The sequence below is a fragment of the Thamnophis elegans genome, chromosome 2 (assembly GCF_009769535.1).
Source record: "Thamnophis elegans isolate rThaEle1 chromosome 2, rThaEle1.pri, whole genome shotgun sequence".
Taxonomy (NCBI): domain Eukaryota; kingdom Metazoa; phylum Chordata; class Lepidosauria; order Squamata; family Colubridae; genus Thamnophis; species Thamnophis elegans.
This window is the reverse complement of record NC_045542.1, coordinates 152867755-152884202: the sequence shown is the minus strand read 5'-3', so window position 1 is coordinate 152884202 and position 16448 is coordinate 152867755. Positions and strand designations below refer to the sequence as shown.

The following is a 16448-nucleotide window of genomic DNA, read 5'->3' as shown; positions in this document are numbered from 1 at the left end:
CTGCTTACTGGGGTCATTAAAGGGCACAAGAATGTAATTAAAAGGTGCATCCGGAGAGCCAGAATACGTTCGGAGGAGTTCGATGCATTTGGTTTTGACTTGATTGATGTCGTCTGACATGCTGCCGGTCGTGTCCACCACAAATGTGAGGGAATAACCATCCAGGTTCAAAAATTTCTTAAACATATCGTCTCCCTTTATATTTAAGAAGCCGAAATCTGAACAAATAAAAGAACAGAACAGAATAACAGAGTTGGATGGGACCTTGGAAGTCTTCTAGTCTGGAGTTCCTCAACATTTTGGGCTTTGCTGACTGGTGGGAGGTGGGTGGCAGGGGAAGAGGAGATGGTTCCGTCCATGTGGTGGGCAAGCACGTAAGTGGAGATATGCATGCACGCATGCTCACCCACCACTTCTGCTGCCTGATTCCGAATGGCTCAAGGCCTGGAGGTAGGCCGTGGGCCAGATTTGGGGATCCCTACTCTAGTCCAACCCTCTACTTAAGCAAGAGACCCCATACCTTTCCAGACCAGTGGCTGTCCAGCAGCAGGACTGAGTTATATGTGTCCTACAATATATCTTGTTTCAAATTGCCGTGAGTGGCAACAGTTTACATTGCTTGATTTGCATAAATGGCCATTTTTTAACCCTCACAGATAATGAGACAGATGTTACAGGTAGTCCTCGACGTATGACAATTGAGCTCAAAATTTCATTTGCTAAGTGAGACTCACTGGAGAAGAGCCTAATGCTGGGAAAGATTGAGGGCAAAAGAAGGGGATGACAGAGAATGAGGTGGCTGGATGGAGTCACCGAAGCAGTAGGCGTGAGCTTAAATCAACTCCAGAGGTTGGTAGAGGACAGGAAGGCCATTGTCCATGGGGTCGCGATGGATCGGACATGACTTTGCAACTAACAACAACAACATCAACACAGTGAGACATTTGTTAAGTGAATTTTGTCCCATTTTACAAGTTTACTTGCCACAGCTGTCAAGTGAATCACTGCAGTTGTTAAGTGAGTCAGATGGTTGCTAAGTGAATTTGGCTTTCCCATTGACTTTGCTTGTCTCAAAGTGATCACATGACCCTGAGACACTGGAACCCATCATTAAATATGAGTCAGTTGCCAATCGTTTGAGTTTTGATCATGTTTTGACCATGGGGATGCTGCGATGGCTATAAGTGTGAAAAATGGTCGTAGTAACTTTGAATGGTCACTAAATAAAACATTGTAAGTAGAGGACTACCTGTATTAAAATTCTCAGTTGACTGAAAATCCAGAGAAGGGCTATCCGGCACCTGTAAATGGCACCAGGTTGAGGAGTAATCAGGTTATTCTAAGAAGTATGCCCGGCCTTTTTATGCTGGACAGAACAGGGTTAGGAGACATTTTCTAGCATGCCATTCCAACTGGGATGGGGTGGTTTACAAATGTGATAAATAACTAAATAAAAATAAATAAATCTAGGGCACAGCCTTACCCACTCCAACAAAAAAGCTCTTGGTGGCTTTGATGGCTAATTCTGCTGCTTTCGGATGCAAGGTATAGTGTGGTGAAAATTCGGGATTAGATGTCTCCTTGTTGATGCCACCAGAGGGAGGGAAGTTTTGAGTCAAATCATATTTCCCACCATGTCCACATTTGCCTATAATACAGAAAAAAGAAGGAAAATGCACAAATACCTTGGCTTATCAAAGGAAAATATATAGTCTGTAATAATGCTTACCTTGGAGTGTGGTAGCTGACGTGGTTTAGAATGCTGGATTGGAGGTTAGCAAATTGTTGTTCGAAATCTGAGAGTTGCTGCATGTTGGGGTGAGCTCCTGTCACTTCCTCCAGCTCCTTGCAGGAATATGAGAGGAGCTCCCAAGAGTGTCCCCCAAGCAATGGTGATGTCACTGGCTAATCTTTTCAACCTGGGAGCTCCTTAAACAGTGCCTCCTACATGAATGGGGTAGGACTCCTACCTATACCGTCACATACAGACAGTAAGTTACCATGCACACTTTATCAACTTTAAGATGTATGGACTTCAACTACTAGAATTCCCCAACCAGCATTTTCAAGTTGCTGAGATTGAGAAACAGTGAGACAGATTCAGGGGTGGGCTGCTACGGGTTCGCCCGGGTTCGTGAGAACCCGTAGGTAACATTATGGCCGATTTGAAGAACCTCCAAATCCCAACCCTGGCTGGCCCCGCCCACCTCACTCTGCCCCTGCCACCCCACCACGCCTGTCCCAGGAGTCCCCATACAGCCCATTTTGGATGCGAGGTAAGTGCAGGGCCGCATGGAGTCTCGGGGAGGGGGAAAAACAGGCCTCATGGAAAGCCTCCAGAGGAGGCAGTTTTCACCCTCCCAGAGATCGAGGAAAGCCTTCGGAGCCTGGGGAAGATGAAAATGCACCACCACCACCACCACTGTGGTGTAGGAGGCTGACTAGACCATGCCCACCATGGCCACGCCCACCCAGCAACTGAACAGGGAACCCGTTGCTGACATTTTTGAATCCCACCCCTGGATAGATCTTTAGGTTAGCATATTGCTAAAACCGTTGTTAAAAGCTCAGTTCAAAATTATTTGAAAGGATTTCATTGCCAATTTATATTGTAGGTATTAGGGCCAGCTAAGCATATAGAAATTATTAGTTCCCTTCTGTTTCTCTGGAACATAGAAGAATTGATGAAAATATTTACCAAGCGTAGATAGTTATTACCTTTTGGCTTCCTTTGACAGGTGGTGTGTAATTTATATCCACTTGTAAGCATGTCTTTCACCAGGAGGTTGTTCACACACTGATACTGGGTACTGTTAAACAAAGACATTGGTATGTGGGATTTGTGAATTTACATTGACCTAAACCAGAAATCAATCCTGAACTGCATGTCATAAACTGCATTTCATGCTGAAAATAACAAAAACCATTAATTTTAGATCCTGTACCAATCACTAGAGCTGTGCAAATCTTTCAGAAGAGACGTGTCAGAGAAGTGTGTGCAGGTAGTTCTCACTTAACCATCGAAATTGGGGCTGGCAACTCTGTCACTAAGCAATGTGGTTGTAAAGAGTGATGTCACGTGACTGTGCTGACTTATGATGGTAATTGTGGCCAACCACAACTTATCATCCTTAGAAGAATCCTATGCAGTTGCAGCGGCCTGCAGATACGCGATCGTCATTTGTGACTTTCCGCCGGCTTCCTCATTGACTTTGATTATTGGAAGCTGACAGGGGAGTTGCAAATGGTGACTAAGGGATTCTGTGACATCATTACTTTGAGCCAGTTGCCAGGCACCCAAATCATGTTCCTTCCTTTAAAAAAAAGGCATGTGAAATTGAGAATTTTAGAAAGAAAAATAAGTGAAGCTGCATTCCCTAAATGTAATGCTTTTCCCAGTCACAAAAAATTCATAGGAAGACCCATTCCGATAACCCATACTGGTAGTCCTTGACTTGCAGCCATTCATTTAGTGAAAGTTATAATGGCATTGATAAGAGTGACCGATGGTCGTTTTTCACATTTATGAATGTTGCAGCATCCCCGTGCTGTCGTGATCAAAATTTGGATGCAATGTAAATTGCATCCATCACTGAAAAACGACCATTACTTACATCAGTGATATTGTAACTTTGAATGGTCACTAAACAAATGTTGTAAGTCAAGGACTACCAATAATTCTTGCTTAGCATAGTTCTTGTCTATCCCCCCCTCCGGCAATTACTTGTATAAGAGTTATTCTCTATACTATTCATGTTGTGTTGTATTTTTGTTATGGATTGCACTAGTAGAGGCTAAACCAATTTCATTGTATACACGATGTAGAATGACAATAAAGGCTGTTGCTGCTATTAATATTCTTATTCTTATTCTTATTCTTATTCTTATTCTTATTCTAAACAACAAGCTTGTTTAGCCAGTTGCCATTAGGAAAGTGATTAAAAGCTAACTTTGCAACTAGTTCTTGCATTTATATAGGTCTGTAAAGCAAATTAAAGCTGAAGTAAAGTAATAGGTGCAATCTCTGTTTTGGTTCGCAACTGCTTTGCTTTACAATTAAGTTGCCAGCCCTAACTGTGGTCGTTAAGCATGAACTACTTGCACTTGATTTATTTACATATGAAGATCAACTTTACAATCCATTCTATAACATAAGACTTTGAACTCATTGGTAGCCTCACACTGCAATGAACAAGGACAGACATTCAATTTCGCAGCTACTAAGATTGTTGGACAAGCAGGCACAAAAACAGCCAGGGAAGTGATTGAAGCCTGGAAAACAGGCCTCTCCTCAGTCAACAAGAGTGCTGATTTATCACCAGCCTATCAAGTACTTAGAAGAGGAGGGTTGGGCAGCACAAACAAAGAACAGCTAATGACTAAAAGCCAGCCATCAACACAAACCAATCAACATCTAAAAAGCCACGTACAACAGGTACTAAAAATACCACACACAGAATACCACACTCAGTGAGGGTGAGATGAGGCTGGTAAGAATATTCATTTAACCCACAATCATAAATCCAAACTTGGAAAAGGCAAAGAATCTTGAGAGTACAAATATTATTAATAGAGAGATCTGGATTTTGGCAAAAGGAAAGAAAAAAAGGGAAAATGGAGGGTTAAAACACTACCCCCCCCCACAAAAAGCAATTTATTTGAAACAATTCGGACAGAAAGGGAGAAAGCAGAGAAGTGACAAACCCACTCAAATACAAGCTCTAAAATTGGTTTTTGATTTGAAATAGAAACCAAACATTCCAAAAGAATTACTTCGTCCAAATTTCTTCCAACTAATATATCTTAAACAACTGCAATCAATGAGAGGTATGATAATGGAAAGATAATTAAATAAAGGTTAAAATATAAGGAATATGGACAAATATGAAATTGATATGGGGAGATTGTAAAGCAGAGGTTTGTGATTCACTTTTATACATGATAATTAAACTGAGTTTCTAATTGATTGAATATGACAATAGAAGGACAATTAAGCATGGGTCAAAATATACGAAACATGGACATATATAGAACTTCTAAGATGATGAACAAAGTGAGATTTGTACCGCTTGTTATTCTATATAGTAGATTAAGGGAATTGTAATGAACATTGAACAATTACCATTTATAGACAATTAAGGGTAACCTAAACCAAGATATGGAAAAATAGAGAGGGAACATGAAATATACCTACAATGGGAAACTATTGAGATTTAAAGACAGAATCACAAATTGGGGGCATGTAAGGATACATAATTATATAAATATAATGATGAAAATAGCTGGAAATTGTAACCAGGTCTGCATCTCAGGCAAAATGAGGCTGGGAGTGGTAGTGGTGGTTTAAAAGAACAATGACTATATGTGTATATCCCTCTCTTTAAAAAAAAAGGAGGAGGAGGATATATGTTAAAATTAAGTATGTATATTGAAAAGGAATTATAAATACCATTAACATAAAATGGAGCTTGCTCAGAAGCTGAAATATACCAAGTAAATGAGCTGAAGAGTGTGAATTAGAGGAGAGAGGTAAGGGAAGAAAAGAGGGATAGGAGAGAGGGCAGGGGGGGGGAAGAGGAAGAGAGAAAGAAGGAGTGAAAAGGGGAGAGAGGAGAGAGGAAGGGGAAGTAGAGAAGAGAAGGATGACAGAGGGAAGAAAGGTGGTTGGGAGGGAGAGGAGAGAAGGAGAAGAAAGTGATGGATAAGGTACAAATATGGTGTATGGAGAGCAGAAGAGCCAATAATTGTTTTTGGGAGTTGATGGCAAGATGAATTGATGTAAACATTTAATAATACAATACAATGTTGTCTAAGTAATAGTATACATGTGATTATATGTTATGAAAATGAAAAAATAAAAAAACGTTATATAAAAAAATAATAAAATAAATAAATAAAATAAAAAATAATAAAAAAAGAACACCACGCACTCTGCTAGAGAGAAGTTCCCTGAAGAGGGGCTCCAGCATGAGTCTGAAAGCTCAGAATGCAAAACCTCTGGTCCCAGTGATTGACCCAGATTGAATCCTGCAACATTATTTTGGGACATATATGAAAATAAGCCTTTGATTTTTTTTTAGATGAGCTCATTTGTGGATTTACCTTGATACTTTTCTACAGTTATCACATGTCTTCTTAGAAATTGGTGCAGTTGGAATGACAGGACTGCTTGGATTTACTGAAGGAAACATAAAAAGAAGAAAGATTCTCTTTAGTTGTAGCTGAACTTCTCTAAAAACTGAAATTGCTCAATCCCACTTTCAGAATTTTAATGGTATTGTAAAAAGGTTCTCACCAAATAGTGCTGATTGGATGGCTAGCCACAAAACACACAAATATTAGAAGTCAAACTGGGGAAAGTTGGAGCCTCTGAAGCCAGGTCACAAAATACAACAAGGTCTTTATTTCACAAAATTACTGATGATGCTCAAAAGTGCATGTACACACACATCCTTTCAAGTGCAAGACTCAGTCAGAGAAACCACTATTTTTAGATTTTACCAGGCTTGCAAGGCAGAACAGACTATGAAAGCGATGGCAAATCTTTTTTTGGCTCGGGTGCCAAAAGTGGGGGGAGCACAAGGGGTTTGTGTATGGATATGCTGCACCCATAATGCAATGCGCAACCCTCAGAGCACATGTGCACATGTCAGGTGCTTCCCCCCCATTTTTTGCTTGCTTTTTTTGCCTCCCCAGGCTCCAGAGGCTTTATAGGAGCCCAGGGAGGGCGAAAATAGCCTCCTCCAACGGACAAACCGGCACTTCCGGTTTGCTAGTGGGGTCATTTTTCGTCCTCTGGAGCCTTCAGGAAAGCCTCCGGAAGGCCCATGAAAGCTCCGGAGGGCTTAAACCGCCCCCTACGAGCAAACCAGAAGTCCGTTCCCGAACTTCTGGTTTGCCCGTAGGGCCAGTTTTTTGCACTCCGGAGGCTTCAGGGAAGCTCCTCAAAAAAAGGCTAAAGTCAGCTGGCCAGCGTGTGCATGCTTGCTGGCCAGCTGACAGGGCAATGCCTCGTGTGCCCTGACAAATGGCTCCACGTGCCACCTGTGGGACGCGTGCCATAGGTTCGCCATCCTAGGATTATGAGATTAATGTTACAAAAGTCAATACTACTTTTCCTGTAAAGGTAGGATAACTGAAAGTCTGAATGTCCCTTTCCATCCCTTTATCACCTTGTCTGAGATGCTTACCCATATTACATTCTTGGTCTAGGCTCAAGCCCCTCTTATCTGTCTATTGCCTTGGTAGTGGCCTTCAATGTCATTCCCTCTGCCCTGTACAAATTTATATCCCCACCGTTGTATAACGTAAGGCTGGGATGGTGAACCTATGGCACACATGCCAGAAGTGGCACACAGAGCCATGTCTCCAGACATGTCAGCTGTCAGCCGTTGCTCTTTGGGGTCCAGCGCACATAAGCGTGATGGTCAGCTGGTCTTCGCATGCATCGGAGCACTGGAAACTGGAAGAGCAGCTCCCTGGCATGCATGCACATGCCAGGAAGCTGAACCTCTGGTTTCCGGTGCACACATGTGCACCGGCCAGCTACTCTTCGCACCATAAACCGAAAGACCAGGCGCACCGGAGACCAGAAGCCCAGCTTCCCGGCATGCACACATGTGTAGTGGGGAACTGCTCTTACAGATTCTGGCATTTCGTGCGTGCGCGTACTCCTGTTTTGGCACTCAGTGCTGAAAAGATTCACCAACACTGACCTAGGGAGAAATCCATCACCCCCTCCTATTTTTCCCAGCACAGCAACTCTTCTGTGCCTAAGGGAGGATAAAAACTCATGGACTCCTGCTTTCCATCCTTGCCCTTTAACCACTATACCAAAGTAGGTTTCTAATTTCAATTGGCCCCTGAGATATTCTTTGAAATAAAACTGATGCAGGAGTCCAGTGACCCCCCCCCTGATTTAATGTTCATAACCACTTGATTGTTCCCACCAGCTTGACTTTTTCAGTCACCTCCCTTTATGGTCAGTTCTAGGCAACACCCAGTTCTTTGCTTACATATTTGTTGTGACTTACACAAGAACTCGTAAGGGCTCTCCTTTTCCATTTCGACCCAGTTGGTGTTGCTGTAGAATTTCTGAATCACGTGAAGGAGTTTTCCAGCACTGAGGCGAGCTGCTTCCAAAGCAGAGGATCCCACCTCCCCTCTCAGACTGGAAAGCATGGAGTCACTCAGAATTCGAATTTGGTTAATACCTAGGAAAAGATAGCATGAAACTTCTGAAGAGCTGAATGGGAACTAGTCATCTAGTCCTACAAACTCTACAGAACAAGGATTGGTTACAACAGATCACAACAGGCCATTTTGCTTCTGGATCTTTGGTGCAGGAAAAAATATCTCCCTCTCTCCCTCCTCCTCTCCCCCTTCTTCTAACAAGTCTTTTTTTGTTTCTGCCACACCTATTCATCTCTGTCCCCTTCCTTTTATCCCCAGAGCTAGGGTGGGGCTTTACTAGCAGCGGTGGTTCCTCTGTCCCGAGGATCAGCCCATAGATTTCCACTGCTCTCCTCTGCCTTCTGCATATCTGAGGGTCAGGTACTGGACCCAGCTGTTACTTCCTGTTACCTCTTGAAACATATCTTTTTACTGCTAGATTTTTTTTCTCATATGCAATCAAAATCTACTTTCTTGTAGTTTCAACCCACTCTTTCTTGTCCTATATTTTGGAAGGACTGTGAGCAATTCTGCCCTACCTTCTATATTACAGATACTTGAGGACAGTTCATATATCTCTTTGTACTCCCTTCTCAGGAATGGGACGACTTGCTGCAGCCACCTCACCATGGGACAATTCAACAGTTCAATTTAATTATTTAAAATAATTAAAATATATTTTAATTTTTGTCATTCACATTTCGTTTTGTCCCCATGATTCTATTCTACCACTTGTTTGATATTAGTGTAGCTCTTGTCTTGAAGTGAGTTGTCCTGCAGTGAGTTGGCTGCAGGAAGTTGGCCAAGGCAAGTTGTCCTCTTTTCCAGGGTAAATTCACCTATGGCCTCCAACCACAATTCTTGTTACTTTGATTGCCATCCTCCAGACATGTTCAATTTGTCAGTGTCAGTGTATTTCCTAAAATTCTCTCCTTCTTCTTTAATGCTTAGGTAAAGGTAAAGGTAAAGGTTCCCCTTGCACATATGTGCTAGTCGTTCCCGACTCTAGGGGGCGGTGCTCATCTCCGTTTCCAAAGAGCCAGTGCTGCTCGAAGACGTCTCTGTGGTCATGAGGCACATACCTTCCCACCAAAGGTAATTCCTAATTTTCTACTTGCATTTTTACATGCTTTCGAACTGCTAGGTTGGCAGAAGCTAGGACAAGTAACGGGAGCTAACTCTGTTACGCGGCACTAAGAATTCGAACCACCGAACTGCTGACCTTTTTGATTGACAAGCTCAGCATTTTAGCCACTGAACCACCGCGTTTCTCTTGAATGCTTATATTAGTGCTATTAGGCTAGGTGATAATAAACTTTGAGTCGTGTTCCTTTCCTTGGAATATGTTGAACATCAGAAATGTTAGGATGGATTAAATTTAGGCCTGATTAAGCCATCTTTCCATCTTACTGAGATCTTATGCTTCATGGGAGGACCAGCTCTGAAAATATGCCCTTGGCTGGTATCGATCAAAGAAAGTTTTCTGTGTGCTAGCCCAGAAGGATGGTACTTCTTAGGCAACTCAGGATACCAGTGGAATCAAGGAATCCTAAGGAATCTATTCTGATTTTTTGCTTGGGTGTGACTTCAAAATATGTTTCCAACTGGCTTTTGAAACCTTTTTGATACCTTTGACTTTAATCACTGATACCTGTACTTCTTAATTTGTTTTCATCGATGATAGGATTGCATTATTATAACATTGTCTTAAAACATGTAACATATTTATATAGCCACCCATCTTATAAAATGTGACTCTTGGTAGCATCCAATAAAATAATAAAATGACCATATTAGAATAACATTTCAATGGTCTGCTGTGAAAGTTCTTATTTTTAAAAACAAATACATAAAAAGAGGGCCAGTTTAATACAGTGGTGAAAGTGCTGAAACCAGGGAACGGGGAGTCCAAGTTCTGCCTTAGGAATGAAAGCTGACTGGATAACTTTAGGCTGGTCCTTGTCTCTCAGCTCACCCCACCTCACAGCAGGGGTGGGTTCCTGGCAGTTCTAACCTCTTCTATAGAAGAGGTTCCACAGATCTACAGTGCCGTTTAGAATCGGTTCCAGCTCCCTCCCCCTGCCCGTCCGCACATTATCAAGATGAAGAGCAAGAGGAAGAATTCTGGGAGTTGAAGTCCACAAGTCTTAAAGCTGTCAAGTTTGAACAGCCCTGGGAGTTTTTTTTTCTAAAGGGTTAGGGGTGCAAGGGTCTTGTAACTTGACAGCTTTAAGACTTGCGTCTTTCAAATGCCAGAGTTTCTGAGCCAACATTTTGGTTGCTATGCAAGAGCGTTGTTAAGTGAGCTTCATCACATTTTACAAGTTGGCCATGCCCACCCAGTCACATGGCTGGCAAGCCACTTCCACCCAGTCACATGGCCGGCAAGCCACTACCACAAAGCAGGCCACACCTACAGAAAAGGTTCTAAAATTTTTTGAAATGCACCACTGCCTCACAGGGTTGTTGTTGTGAGGAAAAGAGGTGGAGAGAGGAGTATTAAGTATGTTCCCTGGCTTGAGTTGGTTATGAAACAAAGGCAAGATAAAAAAAAAAGTACTCTTGTTCAGGAAATCAAAAGTCTCTACTATTTATAAAGCAAACACCCCTTGCAAATATTGACTTTTATTATTTATCCAAAGCTCTTTCTTTTAACAGAACCTGGAGGTCAATGACAGATGTACACAATAAGAAAACCACCCCATTCTTTGCATAATAGATGAGAATTAAACCACAAACGTCTTGAAGCAGGAAAGGGAGATCTGGACAAATACGACAACTTTATCCACTGTGCTAAAATAAGGCCGAGCATGTTCAGTTTTGAACTAGGGCAAAGGGACAAATTGTAGCCCTTTAAACAAAATTCAAATATGAACAAATAGTGAAATTTCATAGGTTCCCCAACGTTGCTGATGAAATTGTATTGAATTCGTCTGAATGAATAATAATGGAATTGGCCAAAACTATGCCTACTAATTAACCAATGATGCCCAACCATATCTTAACTGGAAACATGACATAATTATCACATTTTATATTTCATTTTCCTTTAATGCCCACCTTGGCCACACCCACCCAGCAACTGGGCAGAGAACCTGTTGCTGAAATTTTTGAAGCCTACTCCTGCCCATTTCCATTCAAAGTTTCTTCTAGTTTCTAATACTACCCTCCCTACCACTGAACATAACCCGCCTTCTAAACAGCAACAACCATAAATCCCATCTTACTTTTGCTGAACTGTTCACAATAGAAGTAGTAGTCATTGTAGCCTTTAGATGCTTCCACGTCATTATTTCCTTCGACAAGTTTCTGCATGGCTTTTATGAATCGGCTGGGAGAGACATCAGCTGTGTTAAAAAAAAAAGTGGATCAGTTAAAATTATTGTCCTCAGTAGTACCGGTAGTAGTACAATAGTATTCTTGATCTTTCAATCTATCTGGCGTATACAATATACATTCTTAGAAAATCTGTCTTTTTCTGTCTGTCTGTCTGTCGTCTGTCTATCCCTCTTTCTTTCTTTCTTTCTTTCTTTCTTTCTTTCTTTCTTTCTTTCTTTCTTTCTTTCTTTCTTTTTCTTTCTTTCTTTCTTTCTTTCTTTCTTTCTTTCTTTCTTTCTTTCTCCTTCTTTCCTTCTTTCCTTCCTTCCTTCCATCCATCCATCCATCTATATCTATCTACCCATCTACCCATCTATCCATTTATCCATCCATCCATCCATCCATCCATCCATCCATCCATCCATCCATCCATCCATCCATCCATCTATCCCTCAACTTACAATCACAATTGAGCCCCAAATTTCTTTTGCTGAGCAAGGCAGTTGTTAAGCGAGTTTTGTTTCATTTTACAATCTCCCTTGCCACAATTGTTAAGTGAATTGTGCAGTTGTTAAGTGAATCTGGCTTTCTTCATTGACTTTGCTTGTCGGAATATTGAGAAGGTTACAAATGGTGATCATGTGACTCCGAGACAGTGCAACTTGTCGTAAGTGTGAAAACTGGTCATGCCACTTTTTTGGGTGCTGTTGTAACTGGGAGCCGCTCAGTCTAGCTGAGTTTATCTGAAGCCTGTTGTTAGGGAGCTATCACCTAAGTGTGATCCAATCCAAAACCTCAGAGGGCCACTTACAACAAGCGGCAAATGGGGCTTTGGAGGGACCATAAAGAACAGCAAAATCCACTAAGGTTCATTAGTTGCTGGGGGAGGGGCAGACCAATCTAATGGGTGGTGGTGATAGGGAATCCCTTGATAATCAGAGTGTGAACTAACCATGATAAGAAGGACACCAAAAGCTCCTCCAATATTAGATTTCAGAGCCACTGCTCTGACTGGAACATCTGATCCAATGTTTGGTCACTGTTCCATGTTGGGCTCTGAAATTGGACCATGGCTGTCATGATGGTTATGAACTCCCAAGCCACCTCAGGCCCAATTCTCCGAGAAAGCAGATTGAAATCCCCAAAGATCATAAGTCTGGGGAACTCCACTGTCAGACCAGAAATGGATCAGAGAGCAAAGACAGGAAAGCTGTTGTGAAGCAGGGAGGCTGGTACAATAGCAATGATAGAAACTGATTCTAATACCCCAACTCAATGATGTAGCGTCCCTGAATGCCATAAGACAATGATTCTCAACCTGTGGTCAATGGACCACTGAGGGGCTGTGATATCATCATAGGGTTCCATGAAAGCTTGAAGAAATATTATGATTTAAATCTTAAGTATTGGTGGTCTGTGGCCATGGTCCGTAGCCACAAAATATATTTAAAAGGGGCCTGTGGTTAAGTAAAGGTTGAGAACCACTGCCTAAGATATTCCCTAATGACATAATAGCAGTGTTCCAATATTTGAAGGGTTGTCACAGAGAGGAGGGGGACAAGCTGTTTTCCAAAGGCCAGACAAGGACCAATGGATGGAAACTGGTCAAGGAGAGCTTCAACTTAGAAATAAGGAGAAATTTTCTGCCAGTGAGAAAAATCAACCAGTGGAACAGCTTTGCCTTTAGAAGTTGTCCGTGCTTCATCATTGGAGGCTTTCAAAAATAAAGTGGACAGTCACTTGCCAGAAATGATATAGAGTCTCCTGCTTGAGCAGGAGATTGGATTAGATAACCTACAAGGTCCCTTCCAACTCTGTTTTTCTGTATTATTTGCCACACTTCAACTCTGCCCCAGAATCTTGGCTGATGTCACATCTGAAACTCAGTTGGGCGTAGTTCTGAAAGGGCTACCCTCCTTCTAGATCTAGCCATGTCTAAGGTTCAAGGAGATGACATTAAAAGATGTCTCCAGATGGCTGGGAAATATGGGAGTTGGAGCTCAACTCATCCAATTCAACTCAACTCAATACGGACAATGCTTGAGTGTATGGAAGAAAAGGCTGGAAGGAGTCTAGAAGAGCTATCTAGAATCTGTACAGATTGATCAATATACCCCAATGTTCTCTCAGATGATGATTCTTTCATGGTCGGGAGGTGAGATGAAGCACAGATAATCACAATTAGCTTTCTAGAAAGAGTGGTGTTGGAGAAAGGTCACGTTTGGGAAGAACAATGCAATTTAGTTGTCAGTATGACAAGGGGGAGTCAGTGTCTTAGATCCGAGGGCCAGACACGGGGTTTTGGACCAAGACGCTTTTGTTTTGGGCCCCAGAACCAGCTCACCTTGGTAGTAGGCCTTGAAGAGCCAGGTTGCATTCAATGGCTTCATGTTTTCTAGCTCTCCAGGAGCCAGTGGAGATCTTCCAGGAAGGGGGTTCCTCTCCATGTACCAGGCTACGGCCCGCAGCACCCCCGCTTCCGTGATGTCAGCATCTGTGAAATCCCCTGGATTCTCCCTCGATTCAGGGTTGGGGCGGAATCCGCTCACAATTCCCACACAGAGGAGCAAGGAGAGCAGCATGCTTGGCAACAGAGTGGCCAGATGGCGCAGGAGGAAAGGAGTGTTGCCTTGTCTCTCACTTTCCTTTACTCTAGAACATGCCCTTCACTCTGCTGGTTAAATAGCTTGAGTGGCGCTGGGGAAATCCCCCACCGCTTCAGCCTATTTCCTCCTTCAGGTAGCTAAAGAATCCAGGAAAAGAAATTTTCCAACCCTTTATCACACTACACGGGGCAAAGATAAAGGGACATTAGCAATTGTGTCATTTATCAAGGCTGTCTCTGAAATGGACAGTTTTCTTCTAATGAAACTGCTGTGCCTCTAAAGCAGTGTTTTTCACACTTGGCACCTCTTAAGCCAGGTGGATTTCAGCTTCCAGGATTCCAAACTTGCAATCAAAACAGTCCTGATCCTCACAAAATTGGAGGGCAGTAGGTTAGCCTAGGGGCCAAAGAACAAGCTAGTTGAGGAGCTCAGGTGGCATGCAGAGATAGTGAGGATGTACATGGACTTTTCAGTCCCCAAGCTCTGCTGCACGCACCAACAATGCTTCCCATCCGTTGCCGGATGATGCCAAGCTGGAAGTGACCCACCAAGTTCAGCTTAGAACTTGCAACTCGGAGGGACGCTGAATGCAGAAACATGGGCTCTTATATCATTATAAATTTTTTAAAAATTAAGTGAGCCTTTTTCTGAATCCTTCTTCTCCTTGTCTTTTAGAGAAATGATTATAAGAGAAGTTCTTTCCTTGTTGGTACCACCACTTATGGAATTCCCTCCCTGAAAGATTCCAGTGGAGCCTGCATTAGTACTATTTCAATGGTAGGCAAAGATCCTTTTATTTTCTCATTGTAATCTTATTTTAATTCATGTTGCTCTAGATTTGCTGACCACCTTGCAGCTGTCTGGTTTGCATAGTGTATTTTTATTCCTCCTTTTTATTTTTCACCTACAAGTCAAGGCAGTGAACATACCTACTAATCCTTCCTGCTCCAATTTCCCCCCAAACAACATCCTTGTGAGGTGGCTTGGACTGAGGGAAAGGAACTGGTCCAAAGTTGCCCAGCTCGTTTTCTCATGTAATTTTGTATTTTATTTTATTACTTTAATTATTTTTATTATTTTATTTATTATTTTACTTTTTTGGTTTTGTTTTGTTTATTTATTTCATTTATTTCATTTTATTATTTATTTTATCTTATTATTTATTTTATTTTATTATTTGTTTTGTTTTAATTTGAACCAAATAGAATGATGGTTAGACAGACATACATTTTACTGTAAACTAATCACAGAGCTTAGGCTATTTATTAGTGATTTGGTTTTTAAAAACTGTTGGACAACCTCAAAAGACCAGGTTATGATCAGAGTAATCAATAATAATCGATCCATTAAATAAATAAATAAATAAACAAACAAACAAATAAATAAATAAATACAATGACAGAAAGAGGGGCCATTGATGAGGGAATCTTGAGGGTTGAACTGAATGAGGCAGAAATTAGAGGACAATCCATAAGTACAAAAATGTTGAAACTTGGCCCAAGATAACTTCAGTGCTGGCACTCAATTGTAAATTTAATGCTGAGATCTCCAATTTGGCTTCTGTAGGTGTCAAGGCACTTATGAAATGCTTCTCATCTCTCAAATTTTGATTATTATTTTGTTTAAAAGAATTGGCTTAATTTTAAACAAAACGAAAAAATAGGTTACGAGCCTAACACTATTTTCCCAAAGTACCTTAATTACCAATAATACCTCAGGTCATATACTGGCTCTATAAATATTTGTTCACTTGTTTATTTATTTAAAGGCAGAGAATAGCTGTGGCTGTGGCTGTAAATATGTCCCTTTGTTCTGAAAGAAAGAAAATAAAGAGGAAGGGAGAGGGGGAAAAGCCAGAAAAAAGCCAAAGAAAGATTAGGATTATATATTTTTGAGGGAAAGGTGTTTGCAGCGTGTGGTAAAAAAAAAATCAAGATGGCGGCCATGATTATGCAATCAAAGCTCTACCTTATGTGGAGAAAACATGAGAGCTTCAATCTCAGCTTTGTGGCTTTTATGACTGACACTTTCTTTGTTTCGACTGGAAATGCCAGGCATACAAAATCACAAGAATGTGGCATATAAAAAGGATTACTAGCGCATGCTCAGAAGTTATAAACTAGTGTAAGGGGGAATTGACCTGAAACTGATATAGAATAGAATAGAATAGCAGAGTTGGAAGGGACCTTGGAGGTCTTCCAGTCCAACCCCCTGCCTAGGCAGGAAACCCTCCACCACTTCAGACAAAATGGTTATCCAACATCTTCTTAAAAATTTCCAGTGTTGGAGCCTTCACAACTTCTGGAGGCAAGTTGTTCCACTGATTAATTGTTGTAACTGTCAGGAAATTTC

At 41.6% G+C, this 16448-nt stretch overlaps 2 protein-coding genes across 2 annotated transcripts in view; one reads left to right on the top strand and one right to left on the bottom strand.

The window, feature by feature from the left end:
- Nucleotides 1-14223, bottom strand: part of LOC116504451 (von Willebrand factor A domain-containing protein 7-like) — a 45710-nt gene extending 31487 nt beyond the window's left edge. Inside the window, 7 exon segments of the mRNA XM_032211455.1 lie at nucleotides 9-218; nucleotides 1484-1648; nucleotides 2719-2810; nucleotides 6103-6178; nucleotides 8034-8213; nucleotides 11400-11519; nucleotides 13835-14223. Of these exon segments, the coding sequence (XP_032067346.1) occupies nucleotides 9-218; nucleotides 1484-1648; nucleotides 2719-2810; nucleotides 6103-6178; nucleotides 8034-8213; nucleotides 11400-11519; nucleotides 13835-14072 (1081 nt within the window). The 5' untranslated portion in view covers nucleotides 14073-14223.
- LOC116504452 (galectin-4-like) overlaps nucleotides 9236-16448 on the top strand; it is a 42927-nt gene continuing 35714 nt past the window's right edge. Inside the window, exons 1-2 of the mRNA XM_032211456.1 lie at nucleotides 9236-9267; nucleotides 14772-14873. Of these exons, the coding sequence (XP_032067347.1) occupies nucleotides 14871-14873 (3 nt within the window). The 5' untranslated portion in view covers nucleotides 9236-9267; nucleotides 14772-14870. The remainder of the gene's footprint in view (nucleotides 9268-14771; nucleotides 14874-16448) is intronic.